Below are 23,678 nucleotides of genomic sequence, written 5' to 3'. Positions count from 1 at the left end.
TCTTTTAAGCATCTCACCTCAACCGGGCAGCTAAAAGACTAAGCAAATGAATTTGGTGAGAGAATTGTGACTGCTATCTGCCCTATATGACTTTTCTCTTTTGAGGGAGTTTCTTTGGGTCATTTCACAAGCACCCGCTGTGTGTAAGGCCGTGTGCTTCCTACTGGGGATACAGAGATGAATGGCACAGTTCTTGTCCCCAAGGAACTCATAGCACAAGTGAGTGAGAGAATGGCAGACAGACACATGAGTGGAATGGTCATATTTCCTGTGGTTAGTGCAGTGGGATGCATTTGGGAACACAGAAGAGAGAGCCTAGAACTTAGAGAATGGGACAGAGGTTTAGAGAAGGCCTCCTGGAGGAGGTGATATATGAGCTGAGTCCCCAAGGAAGTTGAAGTTTGCCATGAAAGGGACAAGAGGAAAGTATTCCTGTAGAGGAATCAGCGTAAGTGAAGGCAGGAGGGTGAGAAGCAGCACTGGGTTAGGGGAGGGTACCAGAACAACGTGAGTTTTATCTAGAAGGTGAAGATGGTGAGGCTGACTGGCCAGGTGATGGCAGGGCCCTGATTCAGAGTTTGAGAATGGATGTGTAGATTAATGGGAAACCATTGGAGGATCTGATATATGTTACAGAGACATTACTTTGGGGGTTAAGTGCCGGTTGGGTTGGCAGGCAGGAAGAAAGTAGGGGTGTGGGGTCAGGGAGGTTGGTTTGTAGGCCGCTGGTGTTGGGGCAGGGGGAAGAAAGGATGTGGAGGGCTTTCCCTTGTTTCTCCTCCTTGTTTCTCCTGGCCTTACCCAAGGCTGAGTCGGTGAGGTTGGTTCTTTGGACCTAGTTGCCCTCCCTTTTGAGGGTGCTCATATAAATGACTTACTTGCAAGCTTCTCACTGTGGGTTCAAACCTTTCCAGAGTAAGGCAGGACAGGGTGCTGCTGATTCTCCTGCCTGCCGGGGAGTAATGGGAACCTGGCTCCTATCATTCATTCTCATGGCTCTTCCGTGTGATTTAAGAACATGTGTCGGTAGTCATATTTTGCATATTATCTCAGAGTGGGATGTGAAGATGGGTAAAACCTGGTTCATGCCATCTCCAAGCTTGCTGTTTAGTGAGAGATAGAAATAAAATTAAAGCTCTGTGATTCCTGCTGTAGGTCTGTTCAAAACTGATGTGATTCCAGTAGAGGTAGCAGCAAAATTAGTATGTTAATCTAATGATGTTAATCCCTTAACATCCAGTAGAGGTAGCAGCAAAATTAGTATGTTAATCTAATGATGTTAATCCCTTAACATCATTGGTTCCAGAATGGACCACATTTGTCAGCTACAACTTGTGTGCAAATAGAGAAAATAAATTCAGGCCCTGTCTAAAGTTATTCTGGTTTTTGAAAATAAGGTCTGACTATATTTAATTAGTATGCCTAATTATTTTCCATGGTTTCATCTCTTGTAAATTCTGACATGTTTGGTTTTCAGGAAGCGAAGGGGCGGGGAGAGGTACTTATCCAATACCAGAGTTTCTGCTTGCTTACCCTCGTAGCACTCTCTTTTGCCACATGAACATTGAGCATGTAGAGTGACCACAAAGCCTTGTTTTCCTCCCACAACAGTATCTAAATATAAAAGAGGACTGCAATGCCATGGCTTTCTGTGCAAAAATGAGGAGCTCCAAGAAGACCGAGGTGAATCTGGAGGCCCCCGAGCCAGGGGTGGAAGTGATCTTCTATCTCTCGGACCGGGAGCCCCTCCGGCTGAGCAGTGGAGAGTACACCGCGGAGGAGCTGTGCATCAGGGCTGCGCAGGAATGCCGTGAGTACTGGCCGCTGCCCAGGGCTTGGGAGGTTTCGGTGGCACTCTGTCCCAGGAGCAGATGTGGGGTTTCTGCCCCTTCTGGCTCTGCTGAGCAGAAAGAGGTGTGGGCTTTGGGGTCCGGGGTTCCACCCTGCCTTTGGCACTTACTTGCATGTGGTTTTAATTCTGAGAGTTTCACCTTTTACTTTGTTCATCTGCAAAGTGGCTTACTGCTGCTCTATCACTGATGAGCTGTAGGGTACCAGGGGATGGCGCTTGGCTGCCATGGAGTTAAGTTCTCATCTCCCCCACATCCATATGGTTGGAACAGCACCAGCACTAGAAGAGCTGGTATGTAAAGCACCTAGCACAAAGTCCAAGCCCCCACAGGTGGCATCTCTCAATATCTTAATAATTATTTGAAACTTCTGACAAGTTTGACCCGTCCTTCTGCCGCTGTGACCTGCCCTCCCTTGTGTGATGCTGAGTTGAAGTGAGAAACTGAGTGTCCTTTGTGGCTTGGTGAGGTTGTCAAGTTGTGAAAAGGACAGTGAGGATGTCAACAACACTATCCTTTTTTTTTTTTTTTCTTTTTTTTTTAAGTGAGGCTTGTCTTAAAGTTAGCCCATCGCCCTCAGAAGGTGGGAAACCAAAGTGACTTAGTAAACAAAGCCTCTTTGGTTATCCTTTGAACATGAGGACATTGGCAGGTTTTGCCTAACTAATTTTAAATGACAAGTAAAGTTAAACCATAGGAACTTAGTCACAGATGTAATCCACTTAGATTGTGGTGATGGTTGTACAAATCAGTAAATACACTCAAAGTCATTGAATGAAACTAAAAATGGACAGATTTTATGGTATGTAAATTATATCTCAGTAAAGCTGTTTTAAAAAGATCAACTCATTTTACGACGATGAGTGAAAAAACTAGCTATGATGCCAGACAGCCTTATCCACGCTTTATTTACACCATCTGTAACCCTCACAACAACTCTGCGGAGATACTATGGTTATTTCAAGAATCGCCTACCTTGAGTAATACAGCTTGTCTAGAAAACCCATTTTCTTCCTGATATATGGTCTTTCTGCCTAAAATGCTTTTATATACAGGGTTCCAATAAAAGGAGAGAGGTTTGTGCTGTAGGGAAGAGTGTAGTAGACTCTTCCTATATGGAGAGACTCTTCCTATATGCCATACCCGTAATGTGGCATAAAATGGGCTGAGCTGTAGGTTTTTAGTGGGAAAATACAGTAATATTTTAAAGGTATTTTGACTAGGTAGCAATGTATACAAGTAAACCAGCTTTAGACAACAGCAGTAAATGTATTTGTAATTAGCAGAACAACTGGATGTAAATCACTGCTTCTAAAGTATTTTTCAGGGCTTTGTTTTTTTGTTTTTTGCATTCCCTCCTTTCCCTTGAGATTCAGTTTCCAGTGTGTGTTCTCTTAGCCAAGCCTCTTGCCATCGGCACGGCAGGTACAAACCTCATTCAGTTTGCTAGCAAGGATCAATTCTGCAGAGATGATGGGCTGCAGTTAATGAGGGACCAACGAACTGCTGGGAAAAGAGAGAGGAGGAGAGAGCCTGTGCCTCTCCTGTGACTGGGCGCAGCGTCTGTCAGTTTGGGGCGTGAGTTTCTACCTGGTCTGTGGAGGATGAGTGGTATCTCTTCTGTAACTGGCTTGGGGAATATTGCAGAAGTTTGTTAATTTTAAAAAGATACACACACACACATACACACACACAAACACACACTGAATGCCACAGATTCTTGTAGCTCTCACTGTTATAGCAAGTGACGTTTGGGGGCAGTATTGTTTTCTTTCTTCTTTTTCACCTCTGTGTGGTGAAGTTTGTTCTTTTGGCATTCACTGCTTCATCCCCTCAGCAGCTCTGTCTTGGTTTTTGAATCTCAACTCCGTGTTTTACAAGATGAGTAACCTTGAATTAGACTCAGTCTCGGGAGGCTACAGTTTCTTCATCGGTAAAATAGCAAAAAATAATGCTTATCTTATTAGGTATCAGGAGGATCAAAAGATTACATTTAGAGTGTGTTAGCCTGATGCCTGACAGTTAGCTGTCAGTAAATGGTGGTGGAGGAGTATTGTTACTCAGTACTTTTGTGTAAAAAGTGTATCTTTGATCTTCCTGTTTATGGGTAGTAATATTGTTAGAATGAGACCTGTGTTAGGATTACAGACAGTTCCATGATTACAGATAAGTTACACTTCAAATATATATGTGTCTGGTGCATGTTCAAATATGGATATGCAGAAAGAAAGGCCGGGTTTCCTGGCCAGTCCACAGAAACCGTTTTATGAGTGAGAATCTATAGCATACTTGAAACATCATCCTAATAATACTGGATCCAAAAACTATTTGCTTTTGTTCCCAAGGGAAAATGCTCTTTAATCTTCTCTGTTTATAAGGAAGAGTGTGACATCTGAAGGAATAACTTCACATTTCTTGAGAAGCATGGATTGGGGCATTCGGGACAGGACTTCTAGATGCCAAGGCGTCCAGAGCTTCTAAACTCAGTGTCTGCGTTGGAGGGAGTCCCTGCCTAGGAGAGGGTCAGGGAGGGGCTTGTCAATGTCAATCTCACTTCAGATGTCCGATTTGGCAAACAAGTGCCAGTTACCTTATATTCTCCCACTTTGTTTTGTCATTTAAGTTTATTGTTTCTCAGTTTGAAGCCTGGTTGCTCATGAAAATATCAGTAATAATTGATTAGTGGCAGTCTTTATCCCCAGCCTGTTTAAATCACAGGTCTATGTAATTTTAATCATGGGTGTGGAAGTGAGTGGCTTTGTAATAATATCTGTTGTCTTTTTGTTATTCTTGCACTGAAGGAGGTCACTAGTGGGCTGGGGAGCCCAGCGACTACTATGGGACCAGCCTTTTTAAGTGTGTATCTTCTTGTTAGCTCGCTACTAATAAAAAATATTTATAACAGGGTACTTAAGTATATTTATTATTAATGGTAATAGATTTTAATCACTGACAAAAATCATTTGGATTATTATTTATTCTAATATGAATTTTGTGTACTACTGCCAGGGAACTTCTTTGTGTGTTTAATGTATAATTACTATGTGTTGGATTATTTAAGCATTTTCTATAGGAAACACATTGAGGATTTTCCAAATTCTGAGAATGTTTCTGACTGATTAGCAAGGTGCACATCAGGCAGGATCTGTGAACTTCTCAGATGTCTTTCTTCTCTTTTAAGCAGATTGGCTAAGACTCTGTCATAGATATCTGTCATGAGAAATACCATCAGACTTTTATTTTTAAATGTTTTTAATTTGATTTGCCAGGAGCTACAGCTCGTATTCCTGGGGTGTCATGGTTCGTGATTGTTTTGATTAAAACTGCCTGACTGAACATGGCTGGAAGTCGTACTCGCCCTCAGAGGATACGAGTAAACCCAAATACCCAAATTCTTTCTGGATGAGAGAATTCCTTATCTTTGCCTATGTTGTGCTTTGGAAACAGATGGCCAAATGTACCTCCCTTTAATTTTCTGATGTGTCTTTTCCTCTTCCCCAGGTATCTCTCCTCTGTGCCACAACCTCTTTGCCCTGTATGACGAGAAGACCAAGCTGTGGTATGCTCCGAATCGCACCATCACTGCTGATGACAAGATGTCGCTCCGGCTCCACTACCGGATGAGGTATGGGGAGCACAGGGCTGGGGCCTGCCTGGCTGCTTGGCTGCGCTGGGGGGCAGCGGTTAGCTCGGGGCCCTGAGTCACTTACCAAGAAGTATCGTAGTCATTTTTGTAGTTTGTAACTTTCATATTTGCTTGGTATGAGAAAGGACTTCATCAGTATTTGGAATACAATTCAAGATGAGTGTGGTCACCCTCCCCTGCCACATTTTAGAAAAGAAATCTTTATGATGGGGGGGGGTGTATTTTGAATAGAATTTAGTATCCTACAGCAGAGTTTTTCAAATGGTGAATCATGGTTATGAATTTAATTTAGTGGGTTGTAACCAGAATTTAGAAAACAAACAAAAGAAACAGAAGAGAGTACATAGCGTTAGTATATATATATACATATCCTAAGAATATTGTTTTTTAAAAAACTTTTGAGATATGTAGTATATGTATGTACCAGGTCATGATATAAAATATGTTTTTTACTAAAAGTTGCAGCTAAGAAGTTTGAGAAACATTGCCTGAAGTGGTAACCTAAAAATTCTAGGTTGGTCTTGTTCTCAAGGAGTGGATGTTTTGACTTCTCTGGAGGATGTTTGACTGTAGGGCTATAATTCTTCTTCTGATGGGTACTTGCCTTTTCTCCCATATTGCACATTTTGCTAAATGTCATAGTGTTTCCCAAGGTGATACGGTCAGTCCTTCAGTAGCTGCAGCTGTTGAGTTTCTAAGCATATTTACTCAGTAAATAGAATTTAAAGTTTGTTAGTTGAATACTAGTTAAGCACAAGTTAACATGTATTTAGCAGTGGAGCTTATAAATAGGGTAGATCCTTTTGGGAAAGTATCTTAACATAGATGTAATTAAATCAGTAGATTACCTCAGATGCTTATAGAATGTGGGGACTTGCTAGAAAAGCCCTCTGGAATCTCAGAGTCTCTCCTTTACTCTTCCCCAGTATTTTAGCTGCCATTTTTGGGGGAGACAGTTGGTAGAGTTGCCATCATTCCAGAAGTCAGGGGTGTTTTTCTCAGTGGACCCTGAATCAATATCTAATGTTCTTTTGACAGTCATCCTAGGGCTGATGACCTTTTCTCTTCTTTCTGTACTTACCCAAGGTGTCACCTTGAGAGGAAAGCTGAATGCTATGTGAGATTCACACCCCAGGTTTAGGAAAACATTCACCCCACCCAGCTGAGTCTTTTGATTGTATTTGGATTTGTTTTTCAAAGTGTAATATTGCTTTCTGTGGCGTGGGGTGGGGAGAATGGCTTGAAAATGTAGATGCTGCTCAAAGTCTGGCAGGGTGGCATGCCTCTGAGTTCTAATTCTTTCCTCTAAACTCTGCCTAGAATCTAGAATGATAGCATTTGGGATTTGGAAGAGACCTGAGTTTACCTATTCAACTGTTGTTTTTTCAGTAGGAAAACCAATACCCAGAAAAGAAAAGTGAGTTAACCCATAGTTACATCTAGTGAATCATTAGGTTGGCACTAGAATTCTCTTCAGGGCATTATTCTTTGTTGGTCATATGAATGCTTCACTATTAAAAGCTGCTTTTGCCTGTTGCCCATTTCTGGTGTCTGCCAGGAAGTGCATGGCTGCTTCACTTTTAGCACCTTGACTTTGTACCTGACATTGTTTCAACAGGATATTGCTTTGTTACCACAGACTCTTTGAACTTGGGGAAAAAAAATACCACCCTAAGGTAAAACATTTGCATGACAACAAACTACAAAAATTTTGAAACCTTGTAATCTCACCACTAAAGAAGGTATAATATGAAAATAAATGTTGGTGATTATTTCAGTAGAATCCCAGTTCTATTTTGGGAAATATTTTTTGTACTTTATTTATGGTTTTGTGTGTTTAGGTAGTGCTTTTGATAGTTACTGCTGTATAATATATCTTATATTATATAATAATATATGACAATCATATTCTTTATTCCTTTTCCAGAAATTTTTTTTTGCTTTTTCAACGAAATGAATTTCACTATTCATTAAAAAAATTCTCTAGAAACCTAAAAAGGATTCATGTGTACAATATCTGCACATAAACTTAGAATGTGCAATCATTTGTAATATAATTTTCTAAATGTACATCTCTGATAGGTCTGTCTGTTTCTCCCTTTCTCCTTTCTTCCTCTGCATCATTCTGAAAAGAAATGTGGGTAGCTATCACACTACATTTATTTATGACATTTAAAATTTTTTTTATTGGCATGTTATAGTATCAGGAATTTGTGTGTACTAAGTTTGAGCACCTTGACAGATAATTTTAAAAAGGAGTGTGGAATTTCTGTCTCTAGTGTATCCTCTAGTTTTCAATTAGGGGGGTGTTGATTTCAGTAGTCACTCATTTAAAGGTTTGTTTTTATTTTTGGCATCTTATTAAACAGACAGCTGTCAGCAGAGGGCAACCTCTCCCTCCCTGGTCCTCATTAGAGACTCTATTATATGTTCAGAGAAAACTTACCTTTAGGCTTAGTGCTTAGGGGCCTACAAAATGTTCTAATTTCACTTAAAATCAGAAAAAAAAATGACTAGACAATTTGTAGAGATCCAACCTTATTTTAGACTCTCTGGTCTTCTGTTTAGCCTTTATTATAGTGGAGAAGCTAACACATTATGTTTGATCTCCTCAGCCTCATCCTGTCTGAAGATCCAACCAAAAGGCTTCTAAGCCAAAGACAGCCCCACAGGGCTTTCAGATAGCAGCCTAGAAGAATGCCCTTGTTCAGACCTGATTGGAGATTGTGTTCTGCCCAGAGGGAGTATCTTGGGCCTTCAGCTCTACCAGGTTCAAGGACTCTTCCTCATAGAGACTCAGTAGGATGGAAAAAGAAGGCCATGGCTTGGATGGGCTCTGGTGACATCTGCCTTCAGTGCTTCTCTTTCAAACAACATCCCCCATCCTTGGGATCCTTTTCTTTCTTTGTCCCAGGAAACCTTCCATGTTGTATATAAATCTCATTCTCTTATCACTGCCTTCCTCCACCATTAAACAGAAGTGACATTTCCTGTGCCATTCTTGGGGCGGCCCTACCTTGAGCCTTTGTAGCTGGTGAGGCTGTTTCACTCCTTACTTCCTGCTTGTCCATGGGAGAGGGTCCTGCTGAGTCCTCCTGGGCGTGTGCTCTGTTCTGCCCTTGAAGAGCAGCGCCAGGCCTGGGGACAGCATGAATGCCAGCTTCTAGGTCAGCTGACAGCCTTAGACTTCTCCTGTTCCCCGTGTGGGATGCCCTCTCACATGTATGGGAACCCGATGTGGTTTACGCTGCATGCGGCTCTGCAGATATGTGGTTCTTCCTGGGTGCGAGAGAGACACCAAAGCCCACAGTCAGATTCTTTAGTTGCTTTTATTAGTTACAGGGAAGATAAGGTGTATAGAATCATTGAAAGTTATAAAATGATGATTTTTACCTTTAAAGTAACTTCTTTATCTTTTCCATTCTGTGTTAATTGCTACTCTTCAAGTTTGTTCATCTTTTGTCTATCTGTCAAGCACGTGTTCAGCACCAGTTACAGTATGTGCCATGTGCTGGAGACGGGGTGGAGCACAGGACAGCTACGGCCTCTGCAGAACTCATGGCATTGCTCGGACACTGCCACAGGCGTCTGCTTGTCTCTCGGCCTCCTCTGTTTCACCCCATCTTCATGGGGCTTCCTTCTCGGTGGATCCTGCTTCGCATCAGCTTGGCTTCTGTTCTTTTCTTTGCCTGCTGTGTATGCTCCTGGCTCTGTAGCCTGGCATTTATTTACTCTGGTCTCAACTTCCTTTCCTGGACCCTTTTTCCCCCCTCCTGTCACCTCCCTTGGCAGCAGAGGGCAACCTCTCTCTCCCTGGTACCTCATTAGGGACTCTGTTACGTGTTCAGGGAAAACTTACCTTTAGGCATAGAGCTTAGGGGCCTACAAAATGTTCTAATTTCACTTAAAATCAGAAAAAAAAAATGAATATAATCCAAGTTGGATTATATTCATCTTTATATCAACACAATTGTATGTATAGCTTTTAATATTTTTTTATGGAAGAAGGGAAAAGTGTCTGGGAACTATGAAAGTCATAATGTAGTCCTGCTTATGACACATACCCCACTGTACGTGGCTTTATAGTTGTTGGGCGTGACTGACTGCCCGCCAGACAGAGAACTCACAGAGAGCAGGAGCTGTGCCTGAGGACCCTCCGCCTCCCTGGGCCTAACACAGGGCGTGGCATGTTTTAGGCTCTGCACACACAGCAAAGACAGATGTCTGAGTTTAATGACAGCTCTTTTTTGGAGGGGAGGGTGGACTTTATTTGTTGCTTGTCCATGACATTATTTCAGCAGGTACCAGCTGAGTCTGTAGCTTAGAGATGGCCTGGACCAGCTTGGCTTAGTTGCTCTCACACATTCCAGAACTTGGGCTTCCCTTACAGGTGGCAGAGGAAAGTATAGCTGACCCTTAAACAACTCGGGGGCTGCGGGTGCCAGCCCCGCACACACAATCGAAAATCTGTGCATAACTTTTGACCCCCCCAAAACTTAACTACTATAGCCTGCTGTTGACTGGAAACCTTACTGATCACATAAACAGTTGATGAATGCACAGATAGACTAGTATCTACATATATTTTATGCATTCATGACATGCCTAACTTAATTTTTTTGGTATATCTAGGTTGTGTGGTTTGTCTGTGAGTTTTTCCAAACTGTTGCAAATCTCCAAAAACTTTTTTGATATATTTATTGCAAAACAATATATATATATATGTGTATATATATATATATATATATGCAGACCCACACAGTTCAAACCCATGATGGTTGTTCAAGGGTCAACTGTAGCAGTTAAAGAGAACAGGCTTGTTTGTAGTCTTAGGTTACCTAGCTTTGGGGAATTTTGGTTTTCCTCATGCATAACACAGAAACTATGAAACCTACCTTGTAGAGTTGCTGTGAGGATTAAGTAGTATAATGCATATAAGTGTATATAATAAACTTATTTCACAACACTGCGATGCTTGCAGAGTGTTCATGTAGTTCTCTTTTAAAACCCTATTCATTGTCTAAAATACACCTTCACTTTAATATTAAATAACAGCAATCTGGGAAATAGGAAATACTGCCATATTAGCTAGATATCTTGACTGTGTTATGAAACTACATTTCAGAAATGTTAAAATGTGAATGAAATAGGTCTTGGATTCAAGGCAGAATGGCCTGGGCCGTGCAGCTGATGGAAAGGGTGCAGGGAGCTGCGGTTCCGGTTAGCAGGTGTCTCCTATTTTGGAAGAGCAGAGGGGGAGGGGGAGGTCTGAGGAGCTGTCTTTGTGATCTTCATGAAGTCACTTTATGTCCCTGAGTTATAGAGGAGGTGTTGTCAGGACAGTCCTCACAAAGTGCTTGTAAGAATGAATAGAAAAGGGCCTTATAGACAGTGAGATGCTGCAAGGTGCAAGGTTGTCTGCTCGTTGGCATTTCAGGGTGGTTCTGTGTCTGGAACTGACCACTCTCAGTGAGCCAGGGTGCCCCTCCCATGAATTCCAGGTCCCCTTTACCACATTTGTTTTTTTTTCTTCTTGCCTTCCAGGTTCTATTTCACCAACTGGCATGGGACCAATGACAATGAGCAGTCGGTGTGGCGACATTCTCCAAAGAAACAGAAAAATGGCTATGAAAAGAAAAAGGTTCCAGATGCAACCCCTCTGCTGGACGCCAGCTCACTGGAGTATCTGTTCGCTCAGGTAGGAAGTGGGCTCAGGAGAAGCTACGGTTTGTGGGGTGGGTGAGGCGTTGTCGAGCTCAGATTCCCTGGTGCCGCTGAACTTGGTGGTGCTCAGAGGCTTTTTGGCCTGTCCTGTGGAAGTCCTTGCCACACTTGGACTTGCCTAAGTGAGGAGGGGGAAGCCAGCAACTCAGCATCCCAGGGGGCTGGGTACCCAGCTGTGGGGGTTCCAGGCTTCACCTCTCTCCTGTTCCTTTCTTTTCCCCTCGTTTCATTTCCTACCATTGTACTTTCCATCTGTAGCTCCTTGTGGTCAGGGGTCAGAGGGAAGCTGTAATTGAGGGAAGGTAGGGTTCAGCAGGGCTAACCTAAAGGCCCTTCTCAATCACAGTAGTGTCTGGGGAGGAAGGAGGTGACCACTCTGAGTCACAGTGGTAGTAGGGTGGAAAGATCAGACACTGGAAAAAAGCCAAAAGAGAAGTTAGAATCACCTGAAATTACGTTGTTCTCAGATAACCAATGTCTTTGGTAATATGCTTCCTGAATTTTAACATGCGAATTTATAAACTGTGTACTATGTAGTTTTTGAAAATATCTTGCTGTTCATTTTGTTTTATAAACTGCTTTTGTATTCGTCCTATTGTTTGTCCTTCAGATGTCAATTAGAAATACTGATCTTTGTTGTTTTAGTGACTTCATAACAATTCATTTACACGACAGATATTGACTGGGTGCCTGTGTCCTGTTGCCTAAGGCACTTACACTTAGGAGGTGGAGGTCCTGGGGTGGAGGAGACAGACCTGGTCTCTGCACGCATCAGATGTATCGTCAGGGAGGACAGAAAACAGGCACATAAAATGATACGTAGATAATGTATAAGAAATTGTGAGAAGTGCTCTGGGGGGGAAGGCTTTATGATGCAGAATATGGGAGGGGCTTTGAAAGGGAAGATCTAATTTAAATAGTGCCATCAGAGACTGTCTCTCTAAGGAGGCGCCATTTATAATGAAGAATAAAAAGGAGCCTAAAATTCAAAGAGAGGAGTGTGGAAAGTATTTCTTCCATGTAGGGTTTCTCAGCGGCACTTCTGACGTTCTGGGCTGGATAATTCTCTGTTGTGCTGAGCTGCCCTGTGCATGGTAGGGTGATTCCCAGCACCCCGGGCCTCCACCCACTAGGTGCCAGTAGCACTCTCTCCCTGGTTGTGGCGACCAAAAGTGTCTTCAGACATTGCCAGCTATCCCCTCGGCTGCAGATGAAATGCTGTGCTGTGGGGGGAACAGAATGTGGAAGGCCCTCAGGCGGTGGAGCTGAGAGGAGAGGCACTGTAGCTGCAGAACAAAAGGAGCGTGCTGAGGAGTGAGGCTGGTGAGACAGGGCAGGTCACACAGAGCCTGCTAAGAGCTGGAAGGGGTGATGTGTTCACCCTGAGTGCAGCGGGAAGCCATTTGAAAGGCTTGATGTAATTTTTTTTCAGTAGATGATGATTTCTTGTTATATGTCAATTAAACACCTTATCTATGTGGAAAGTAGATTTGTCCTGGCTGCAAGTGTACACTCCAAACATACCAGCTGAGTGAGTGAGCGTGACAGTGTTTCTAATGAGAGAAAATGCTGGTTTGGCTTGGTGGTGTAGCAGTGGCACTGGAGAAAAATGAATAGATCTGCCATTACTTCTGAAGATAGAATTGATATGATTTGCTGTTGGGTTGGATGTGGAAGGTGAGAGAATTTGAGGAATCAAAGATGATTTCTAGGTTTCTGTTTGGGGTAATATTGGATAAATAATGGAGTTATTCCCTACAGAGAGACGGTTGGGAGGAAGAGGCTGGGGAAGGGGTAGAAATTAGGAGTCCTCTTTTGGAGACGGCTGTGTGACAGAAGTAGAGATTTCAGGAAGGAAATCGAGGAATGAGGCTGGAGTCCAGAGGAAAAGCTATCATTTAACTTGTCACCTGTTCCTAGACATTTTTTATTTTTCTCAAGTTTTCTTTATTATGCTATCACTCTGTAATCTTGTGAACAACTATGCATATACGTGTTTATGTGCATGTTCTATTATTTCCTTAGGGTGTACTTTTACACATTTAATTTTTATGTCAGAGTGAGAGAAGTGAGATAATGCACAGCCCCAGGCACATACTATGTGGAAAAAATAAAATGATCTGGCCATTTTCAGATTGATCTTTTTGAATTCAACTTCCCAGTTTTATGTATCCATATTTGAGATTTATTCCTTTACCTTTCCTGGGAGCAGAGGTATAAAGGAAGGCTGTACCCTACTTCAAGGAATAAGTTTTGCATTAAAATCTTACCTTTTGGAGGCTCAGGAATGAGTTACTTGAGGTAGCTGTACAGTGACTGTTTACAGAAAATCACAACCAAACAAAACAGTTTCAGGTTGTGTCCTGCTCCTCACGCATTGCTGGTGGAGTTCATCGTTGTTCCTCAGAAGTTCGTGGAACTGGTCCAGTGGCCTTTCCTCACCTGAGAGAAACAAGAAGCCTTGTCATGGAAAGAAAGGGAACTGCAGCAGTGACAGCTCTCTCTCCAAAACCCATCACACTCAAGTCTATTCGGGGACAGCGAGTGCCTGCCTTGTGGAGGAACACCTCTCCCAGACTTTCTGCCCCCGCTCCAAGCTAGAGAAAGGCTGGAGAGTTCACAGTCCTCAGAGTTGTGTGTACTATCAGCTGGTCGGTGAAGGCCGAGTGGGGCTGTAGCACGGTGTTGAACAGCAGCGGCCCAGGAGTTGGATCTAGGTTTAATCTCAGCCCCACCCTGGCCCCTGTGGCACTCTGTCCTTCTGCTTGACTTGGGTTTTTGTAACTACCTGGCATTAGATATTTCTGTTCATTTATCCTTTTCTTTCTCCTTAGAATGGACTCTTTATGAGGTCAGTAGCTGTATCCCGCATCTAGGATAACACCTGGCCCAGAGCTAGTTCTCAGTAATTACCACATGGGCGACTGACTGACTGACTAGGATTATTTAACCTGTTGGTGCTTTAGGTTCGTCATCTGTTAGGGATGGTGGTGTTAGCATCTGCCTCAGAGGGGCTGTTGTGCGGATCAGGTGACATAGTAAATGAAGGGAACCCAATGCGGCGTCTCGCCCTGAGGTTAGGGTTTAATCAGTGGCAGTCAGTGTTGACATTGCTGTCACCACTCTGTACAAGGCAGGAAGTGGGCATGGCTGGTTAGCCTTGTTTTTAGACCCCCATGGGCCCTTGGAATGCTGTGCACCTGCATCAGTGAGGGGGTGCATCATGGTACCTGTCACTACTGGAGACTTGAGCAGCAAGTGCAGGAAAATGTACATGTGCCGGGGGTGGAGTGTGGGTTCCTTCCTCTTCCTCTAGACCTGTGTCAGAATGGGAGGCAGCGCCCTGTCAGCTCTACACCCAGCGCCTAGGCGAGGCCATCTCAGCTTGTGTTTGTGGCATTAATGAATGATTCAGCTCCAGCCGGATGTTACCTTCCCTTGCTCTGGCCTGGATCAGGCCTAGGACACAGTTTTTAGCATCCTTTATATGGTGAAAGGGCTTCATGTGTCTGTACTGTTCACCAGTACCTTACATAGTGCTCAGTGATTATTTGTTAAATAAATGAATTAACCTAATAAGGGAAATAGCTTCCGAGCTCCTCCATGCCCAGCTTTGTTGAAAAAGAGCTTTGAGGCTGGGCGTGGTGGCTCACGCCTGTAATCCTAGCACTCTGGGAGGCCGAGGTGGGCGGATTGCTCGAGGTCAGGAGTTCAAAACCAGCCTGAGCTAGAGCAAGAACCCGTCTCTACTATAAATAGAAAGAAATTAATTGGCCAACTAATATATATAGAAAAAATTAGCCGGGCATGGTGGTGCATGCCTGTAGTCCCAGCTACTCGGGAGGCTGAGGCAGTAGGATTGCTTGAGCCCAGGAGTGTGAGGTTGCTGTGAGCTAGGCTGATGCCACAACACTCGCTCTAGCCTGGGCAACAAAACAAGACTCTGTCTCAAAAATAAAAAAATAAAAGAAAAAAAGATTTGATGCTGGAGAGCTGTCCATCCGCCGAGTCTCATTGCTGTGCCACTTTTCTCGGGAGCACCTGACCATGTTGGGGCCTTTCTCTCAAGATCAGAAATGGGTGGGCTCTTGAAACTCAAATGTCGGCTCATTTTTTTCCTCACCTCTGCTCCACAGGGACAGTATGATTTAGTGAAATGCCTGGCTCCCATTCGAGACCCCAAGACAGAGCAGGATGGCCATGACATTGAGAACGAGTGTCTGGGGATGGCCGTCCTGGCCATCTCACACTATGCCATGATGAAGAAGATGCAGCTGCCGGAACTGCCCAAGGACATCAGGTAACCCTTCCTGCTGGCTCATTGCTTGTGGTGATGGCTTGTTTTCACATGTTCTTACACATCTCGGTTTATTGCTGGTGTTTGCCCGACCCCTGCTGTCTGCAAAACTCAAATCTTATTTAGAATGTTTGTTACTAGTAGCACAATTATAATTTGATTTTGAATATTTCCCGATAATTTCAGAAGTTTGTACTAAGGTGAAATTTCTGGGTTGGGGGTGCCGATCAAATTGGTGACCACGTGCCCTGCACTTCGCTGCTTACCTGTGTGGATGTTCCCATCTGTCACTGCATTTTCTCCTTGGTGCTGGACCTGTCTTAAAATCCTTCTCAGTATAGCTCTGTGATCAGTTATTGCCATCCCCACCCTGAACTCTGAAGGAGTTCTTGTTGTTCACTAGAGAGTTGTTAATTCCGATGTGAGATTTGATCCACTGTTATCTTAAGAAAATTGTATTTACTTAAAAGTATCATTTGAGATCAAGTCTTTGTGAAGGAATATTCAATCTGCATAACTTCTACCTATCTATGAAATTGAATAGTTTTTTCTCACCAGTGGGCTATTATGATTGTCATGAATGAAGACAGTCTCACTCGGAAGAGCTTATTCATAGCTGTATTGTCTGTGATGGGCGGCAGGCATCTCCTTGTAACGTTACCTCCTGTCTCTCCTCACCTTGACCGGAGCCTAGAGCAGATCACACGCAGCCCCTCAGTAACGCAGGGACTGATTAGATACGTGCCGAGCTGCCACCTTCTCTTTTTTCTGTGGCCTTTCCTCTGGGCACTGCCTCTTTATTTGTTCATGAGGCTAACGTGAAAACTGACAGCTTTTCTCTAATTCTGTTACATTAATAAAAATTATAATATTTGTTGAAGATAAATTCCAAACTTCACAGTTTCCCACTGTTGTGAAACCATTCACGCAGCAGGGATTCCCTGGGCCAGGTGCTGTCTCAGGCGCGGCAGTAACAAGCAGATCGGTCTCCCAATTTGGCCCCCTTTGACCTTTTTCTTTCTTTCTTTCTCTGGTATTCACATTCCTCTTAAAACTCACCTGTTCTAGCAGAGGATCGGTTTCTTGAGATTCTGTTTGTCATAGATACTCCTCCATTAGCAGCTGGTGGGTAACTAACCTTTCAGCTTGTTGATCCATTTACTAATATACCTGGGACATACTCACATGGCAAACATTACATCTTTTGAATTTAGTTAGCCTTGGCGTATTTTCCCCATTTTTTTATTAAAAAAGTGATCTTTATAGAAAAGTTATAACTAAGACATGCAGGTAGGACATACAAAGCACCTATAATCACACCAAGAGATAATTGACACCTTTCAGACTGTTTTGTAACTGATGCTCAATCTTAATACCAGTGGGTGTATGCGTGTACTAATGTGTGCCAGGACAGTGAAACTAACAAGCACAAATACAGACCAGTCAGTTTTTCGATGATACCTGAAGGAATTCCCATTTCAGTGGAATGTGTGGACCATGTGCTTTGCTTTTCTCTCGGTCTCTATTCGCCTCTGTCTCCTTACGATTATCATCCTCAGGGCTCAGGGCTCACTCCGTCTAAGGTTCTCTGGGAGGATGTCCCTCTTTCTCCTTTGGCAACACATGGAAAGACAATTCATAGACTTAAGATTTGTTTCTAAACTCTTTACAGTTAACCTGTGTGTGAAAAAGAGATATATTTTCCTCCTTTCTTTTAGCTACAAGCGATATATTCCAGAAACATTGAATAAGTCCATCAGACAGAGGAACCTTCTCACCAGGATGCGGATAAATAACGTTTTCAAGGATTTCCTAAAAGAATTCAACAACAAGACCATTTGTGACAGCAGTGTGTCCACACATGACCTGAAGGTGAAATACCTGGCTACCTTGGAAACGTTGACAAAACATTATGGTGCTGAAATATTTGAGACCTCCATGTTACTGATTTCATCAGAAAATGAGATGAATTGGTTTAATTCCAATGACAGTGGAAATGTCGTTTACTATGAAGTGATGGTGACTGGAAACCTTGGAATCCAATGGAGGCAGAAACCAAACGTAAGTGGCTATTGGCAGTGAGTCAAAAGAGAGCACCCTCTGTCACATGGTGTCTGCTGCTCATTCTGCCGGGATCATCTGTTTGCATGTCCATCACCGCCATAGGCTCAGTTTATTTAGGTAGAGACCACATATCATTCATCTTTTGTCCATGTGTCACAAGGTCTAAAATAAATATTTGTTGAGTTCTGTGGGGAGATAGGGAAATATAATAACATATATAATATGTAGTAATATAAGAACAGCAGAAATTTCCTGAGTGCTTACCGTGTGCTAAGTACTTTTCTAAGCATTTTACAGGCATTATGCATTTATTTCTAAAAATAAAAAAAACCTTTGAGGGAAGTACTGCTGTTATCTCCATTTTACAGATGGACACAAAGAGGCACGGAGAAGCTGCCCAAGGTCATAACTAATAAGCATGTGCCAAGAAATGAACTTAGGCCTCTGGCTCCAAGAAATTGGTATACTGATTTTGCATTATGAGGCTTTTTTATGAGGTATTTGTTAGATGAGGCAATAGTGTTTTAAGAGCATGGGTACTTTTAAGTCTGCATAGAGCTGGTTTAAATCCTACGTTTATACCTTACATGGCCTTGGGCAGGATATTTCACATATATCAGCTGTGTGATTATTCATCTGTCAAATGAAGGTACTTACTATCTCTAACTCATAGGGTGGTTAAGAGAACAGAAGAGCATTTAGCACACAGCTTTAATGTTGAACAAATTGTTATAGCTGCTGTAGTTATTACTACTGTAAATAATAATGTTGAATGTGAGATTCAACATTATAATAATAATTCAACAATAATAATGTTGAATGTGAGATTTCCTCTTGTTTTGTTCTCATGCTAAAATAACAATGCCTGACACTTACCGAGGGCTTTCTAAGTAGTAGGTACTGTGTTAGTAAGCACCTGTCTAACCTCAGGGAACCTTGTGAAGATGTGAGCCCTCTGTTTGATGGATGGGAAAATGGAGGCTCAAAGTGATGACATAGCTAGTTAAGTAACTGGCAAAGGTAGGAACTTAACTTAGATCTCTAGTCTCCAGGGCTCATGCTACACAAAATGTTTACACTTATGCAGATATGTATTAGTTCATGTGTAGATTATTCAAGCATGGGATTCTGTGTCTTCTCCTGAAAATTTGGACTTCTTGAGTACTGTTACAAAGTCAAGATAGTTGGTGATAGGAGAACGCTCATGTTCTGTCCATTTGTAATTGGGAAGAACATGTTCTCTGTGTTTTTTTTTTTTTTTTTGAAAACACTTGGAAAATGGTTTAATGATGTTTTACAACAGAAATGAACTATACAGTTACAGTAAGTTTAATATATATATATAAATTACAGCAGACAAATGCATCTACACAAAATCTATCATTTCATTCTGATTCACTGTCACCTACACAATCTCTCCCAAGCCTACAGCCCCCTGCAGGCAGCCCCAGGAGAGGAATCACATAAAGGAAACAGCACCGCTCATATTGCCCGCCTGTCTGTGTTGAAGCACATACAGTAGCCTGGAGGTGAAGGGACCTGAAACATAGACGCATGCCTAGTGAGCAGTTATTTCCCTTCCTGAGTTTACGTGCACATTGTGCATTATGTAAAGTCATTGTGCTCGTTAAGGTCTCTTCCAGGTGTGAAACCCACAGGCGCCAACTCCCCCAATCCCTGTGCAGGGCCAGGCCAGCTGGCTTTATCCTCCTTGGATGTACGTCCTATATCAGTTTGCCAGAACCACTGACCTTTTACCAATGGAAAATGAGAAAGCCAACTTAACCCTGTCACTTTCATGTATCTTACCAGGTTGTTCCTTTTGAAAAGGAAAAAAATAAACTGAAGCGGAAAAAACTGGAAAACAAACACAAAAAGGATGAGGAGAAAAACAAAATCCGGGAAGAGTGGAACAATTTTTCTTACTTCCCTGAAATCACTCACATCGTCATAAAGGAATCTGTGGTCAACATTAACAAGCAGGACAACAAAAAAATGGTAAGTTTGCTCCAGAAACCCTTTAAGTCTGGATCTGGTGGTTAGAAGGAGATGTTGCTGAGGGCATGAGTCTCAGAGTTCCTGTCCCAAAGAAAAAAACCTAAGGATTTTTCTGATTTAAGCCAAAAGGTCTCTATCACTGAAGCATTGTCAGTGTCAGTTTTTAAGTTACGCTGGTACATTCTGGTGCTTTTCTTTGGTCTCACAGATGTAAATCTGCCTTAGAGTTCGCTGCCCCTCCAAAGACGCTTTACCATCAGTGTTTAATTCACAAAGCTAGTGGCTTTGAAGGAAAAGAAAACCAGCGAATGTCAGCGATTTCCCCGAAGGGCTCCTGTGCAGCCTGTCCACTGAGCGGCCGGGTGATCGCGCATGGGTGGGTGGGAATCCCCCCTTTGCACTCAGCAGACTGTCCGGCGGGCGCAGCGGCGGCCACAGCAGCCGTCCTTGCGGTGCTGTCCGGCACACCCAGGCGGCTCTCTGGTGGAGGAGGGGGTGTTCAGTCTCACTTCCTCCTTTCTGGTATCACTTGAGGACATGATCTAGACTGGCAGGCTAGTCAGGCAGGGGAAGTGGGAACTCTGCCAAAATAAGCCTGTTTGTGCAGGGGGAGGTCACGGCTGACTGCACGTGGAGAACAGCCGTGAGACGGGGCACTGTCCCGGTGAGTGGAGTCACCACTGGAGAAGGGCAGTGTTCTGCTTAGAAGCTGGCAAATGCTGTCAAAACGATGACACTCAGTGCTGGGCAAGAGCCTGGTGATAGGGGTTGGGGTGGACGGTCGCTCTCTTAGGTCCAGAGTAACTCGTATTTTTGGTATAACCTTTTGGAAAGCAGTTCGGCCACGTGTGTTAAAAGCCTTGAAAATATTTATATATCTCTCTGCTCAGGAATCTAGGGACTCTATTTTCCAGAAACAATGTGAGATGCAAGCAGTGGTTTGTGAATAAGAATATTTATTCTAGAAGTATTTACAGTGTCAGAATACTGGAAAAAACCTAAATGTATAATAATGGGAGAATGGGAAGATAAATCAAAATTTGCCTGAGTAGTAGAATATTTTACAGCCAAATTGTGGAATTTTTTAATGATCTGGAAAAAATGTTTTTGTAAATGGGAAAAAGGAAATGATAAAGCTTTACCTGTAGAATACTACCAATTTTGTTAAAAAGATTTAAAATAGATATGCATGTTATATACACATGCTCTTAGAAAAATAATCAAATATTAACAGCTGTTTATTTATGGTGGCATTATGAGTGGTTTTAATTTTCTTATTCCTTCTCCCCTACCCTCACTCCCCCCCCCTTTTTTTTTTTTACCAAAAAACATACCTTAATTTTATCAGAAAAAATGTAGTTAAAAAAAAGTGAAGGAAGAAGTAGAAGAACCAGATAAATGTTAGTAGGGAGGTGAAAAAATGGAGGGAGGAAATAATCAGGGCTATTTATTGAGCTTATCATGGCTGTTCGGCCCCGTGTCACATGCTGTGCCTGTGTTGTCTTACTTGGTCCTTATAAGAACCTTAGATGGAGGCATTTGGGCTCCACGTCAGACGGGAGTCTGAGACTGATCAAGAGGGGTAGAAACTTGTACAGGGTCACTCAGTAAGAAAGTGGCAAGCTTTAGCCAGTTCTCTCTGGCTCCTGCCTGTACTTTTGCCTGTGTGGCTTTGTTTTCTAAGGCATCATCATCCCCCAGGGAACCCAAGGGAGTGAAGTTTGGGAGGAGAAGCAGCAACTTTGACTCATAAAAATACTAAAAGGCACCTGAGCCTTCAGAGAAGGGCAAAATGACACTTAAGAATAACTCTGGTGACAGCTGCAATGCCAAAGGAGGGGAGAGAGGAGATCACCACAGGAATGGCCCTCAGGAAGAAGACTGTACACAGTGTCCTTTCAGGTGTGACCTGATACCCACTAACAGATACTCCGAAGAGCAAATTCAAAATGCTGTAGAACCAAGGGGCAGGGCTGGCTTGGGCAGCCCCTCATCCAGCCACACAATAATCAGGACCACATAAGCACTTAAGTTTCTTGAGAGAAGAAGTCTAAATAGAAACGGGAGCTGCCAAGGAGATGCAGAGAGAAGTGATAAATCAAGATATGATTTGGTAACATGCTGGCATCATGCCTTCCTGAAAGACCAGCAGCCAAAGTCCTGCCTGATGAAAGGGCTTGGTGGAAACTCCATGGCTGGAAGGGACAGTGGGGGCGTGAGATACTAAAGAGGAGACATTAAGCAGTGGCTAACCCACAGGCTGTGAAGCCAGCCACTCTGGGTTTAGATCTCAGCATAAAACTATGCTATTAGTTTTAAGCATATGTAAAAATCACCATTTCTAGAGGTCAGAAAAGGTCAAATATTGGCAATTTCAAATGTTTTAACCTGTGTGACCTTTGGCAGGTTACTTAACCTTTTTGTGCCTCAGTTCCCATCTCTGTAAAAGGGGGATAATAATATACCCACCCGTGGGGTTGATATGAAAATTAAGAGTTGATATTTGTAAAGTGCTCAGAATAGGAAGTACCTGGCACATAGTAAAGGCTAGAGTTTGTAAAGAAAACAAATGGGGAGATCAAGTATTTCTTTCTTCCTGCCTTCCTCCTGCTCCCTGCACAGCACCGTAGCTTGGCAGAGTTGCTGGCCCATGTGGCCAGGGTGAGCTCTGACGTAGACGATGGGTGCCCCTGCTGGGTGCTGGACTGGACCGTGAGCCAGGCCAGGATGGGGCACGCTCACCAGACACTGTCTGCTGCTTCTCCTCCTCTTCTCCATCCCCTTCCCCTTCTACTGGTCCTCTCCTCTCAGCCACCAGCCTCTCCTGTCTCTAGTGCTATATGGAAAGAATTACTCTTAAGTGTCATTTTGTCCCTCTCTGAAGGCTCAGGTGCTTTTTAATATTTTTGTGAGTTAATGCTCCAAATCATAGCTTTGCACTCATCAGGAAATGTTTTTGGTTGACCCCACAGCTTCTCTTAGAGGGGCAGCCTCTGCTCAGGATCAGTGATCAAGACCAAAAGTCCCATCTGTCTTCACCTCCAGGTGTTTCTCGGTACACCTTCCTTCATGGAAATTCCCTCCCTCTTCCCACTCTGAGTAAGACTCGCTGCCTTCTCCAAACCCTCCGAGGTCCCTGGACCTAACCTAGCAACCTCATTGTTGTGTCTGGACCATCACTCAGATTAAAACCCAGAAGTTTCACCTTCGAGACCAAGTCTGCTATGAGATGAAGCACCTGGGTCTGTGTTTCCTTGCCCATAAAGCAGGAATAATGGTGACTCAGTGGGCCGTCGTTTACTGCCCAGACCAGGCACACACCCTCTGCTCCTCCTTCCTCCACTTTTACACCTCTGCCACCTTCATTCTGGCCTCCTGCTGTCTGGACCCAGGGACAGCTCCCCACGGGGTCCCCTACCCCCCAGGCCCCCACCACACACAAACTCCCTATACGTCTGACAGTGCCGAGGTGGCAGCTGGGAAAGTGTGTTGAGCAGCGAAAGGCCTGTGTAAATGCAAGGGGTATAGTTAGTATCAACAAACAGGTTTTCCCTGTGTGGTGTCCATTCTGTTTTAAATATCTTCTCAGCGTGTGCTTCTGCATAGAGTCGGCTGCTTAAGATGACAGACACGTGATATGACCGTGAGAACTTCTCTCTCCCCAGGAACTGAAGCTGTCTTCCCACGAGGAGGCCTTGTCCTTTGTGTCCCTGGTAGATGGCTACTTCCGGCTCACGGCAGACGCCCACCATTACCTCTGCACCGACGTGGCCCCCCCGCTGATCGTCCACAACATTCAGAATGGCTGTCACGGTCCAATCTGGTTGGTTCTAGAGCCCTTTCATTTGCTGTTGGTGTGAAAAGAGCCCACATTTTAGTGGCAGGCAGGGTGGCCTCTTCAGACCCAGATGGTGGCAGTCGTTTAGGTTGGGGCCAGTTGACCGTGTCGGCTTGTGCTTACCAGGGGTCCTCGTCTCCTCCTGCTGTCCAAGTTCTGGTCAGGCCTTCCTGTCATCTCCTACCCTGCTCCCTGCGGCAGCCGCTCGACTCTCCTCCTTTACCGCGGTCTCTCCTCCTCACTTAACGCCCTTACCTCTCC

General features: G+C 43.6%; 1 protein-coding gene across 1 annotated transcript in view; it reads left to right on the top strand.

Moving 5' to 3' along the window:
• Positions 1-23,678, top strand: part of JAK1 (Janus kinase 1) — a 112,583-nt gene that overhangs the window by 62,508 nt on the left and 26,397 nt on the right. Inside the window, exons 3-9 of the mRNA XM_075999047.1 lie at positions 1,612-1,810; positions 5,352-5,475; positions 11,041-11,194; positions 15,357-15,520; positions 17,236-17,578; positions 19,394-19,579; positions 23,245-23,402. Of these exons, the coding sequence (XP_075855162.1) occupies positions 1,612-1,810; positions 5,352-5,475; positions 11,041-11,194; positions 15,357-15,520; positions 17,236-17,578; positions 19,394-19,579; positions 23,245-23,402 (1,328 nt within the window). The remainder of the gene's footprint in view (positions 1-1,611; positions 1,811-5,351; positions 5,476-11,040; positions 11,195-15,356; positions 15,521-17,235; positions 17,579-19,393; positions 19,580-23,244; positions 23,403-23,678) is intronic.

Source organism: Microcebus murinus, chromosome 2 (assembly GCF_040939455.1).
Source record: "Microcebus murinus isolate Inina chromosome 2, M.murinus_Inina_mat1.0, whole genome shotgun sequence".
NCBI classification, from domain to species: Eukaryota; Metazoa; Chordata; class Mammalia; order Primates; family Cheirogaleidae; genus Microcebus; species Microcebus murinus.
The sequence above is the reverse complement of the archived record's forward strand: the minus strand, read 5'-3'. Positions and strand labels throughout refer to the sequence as shown.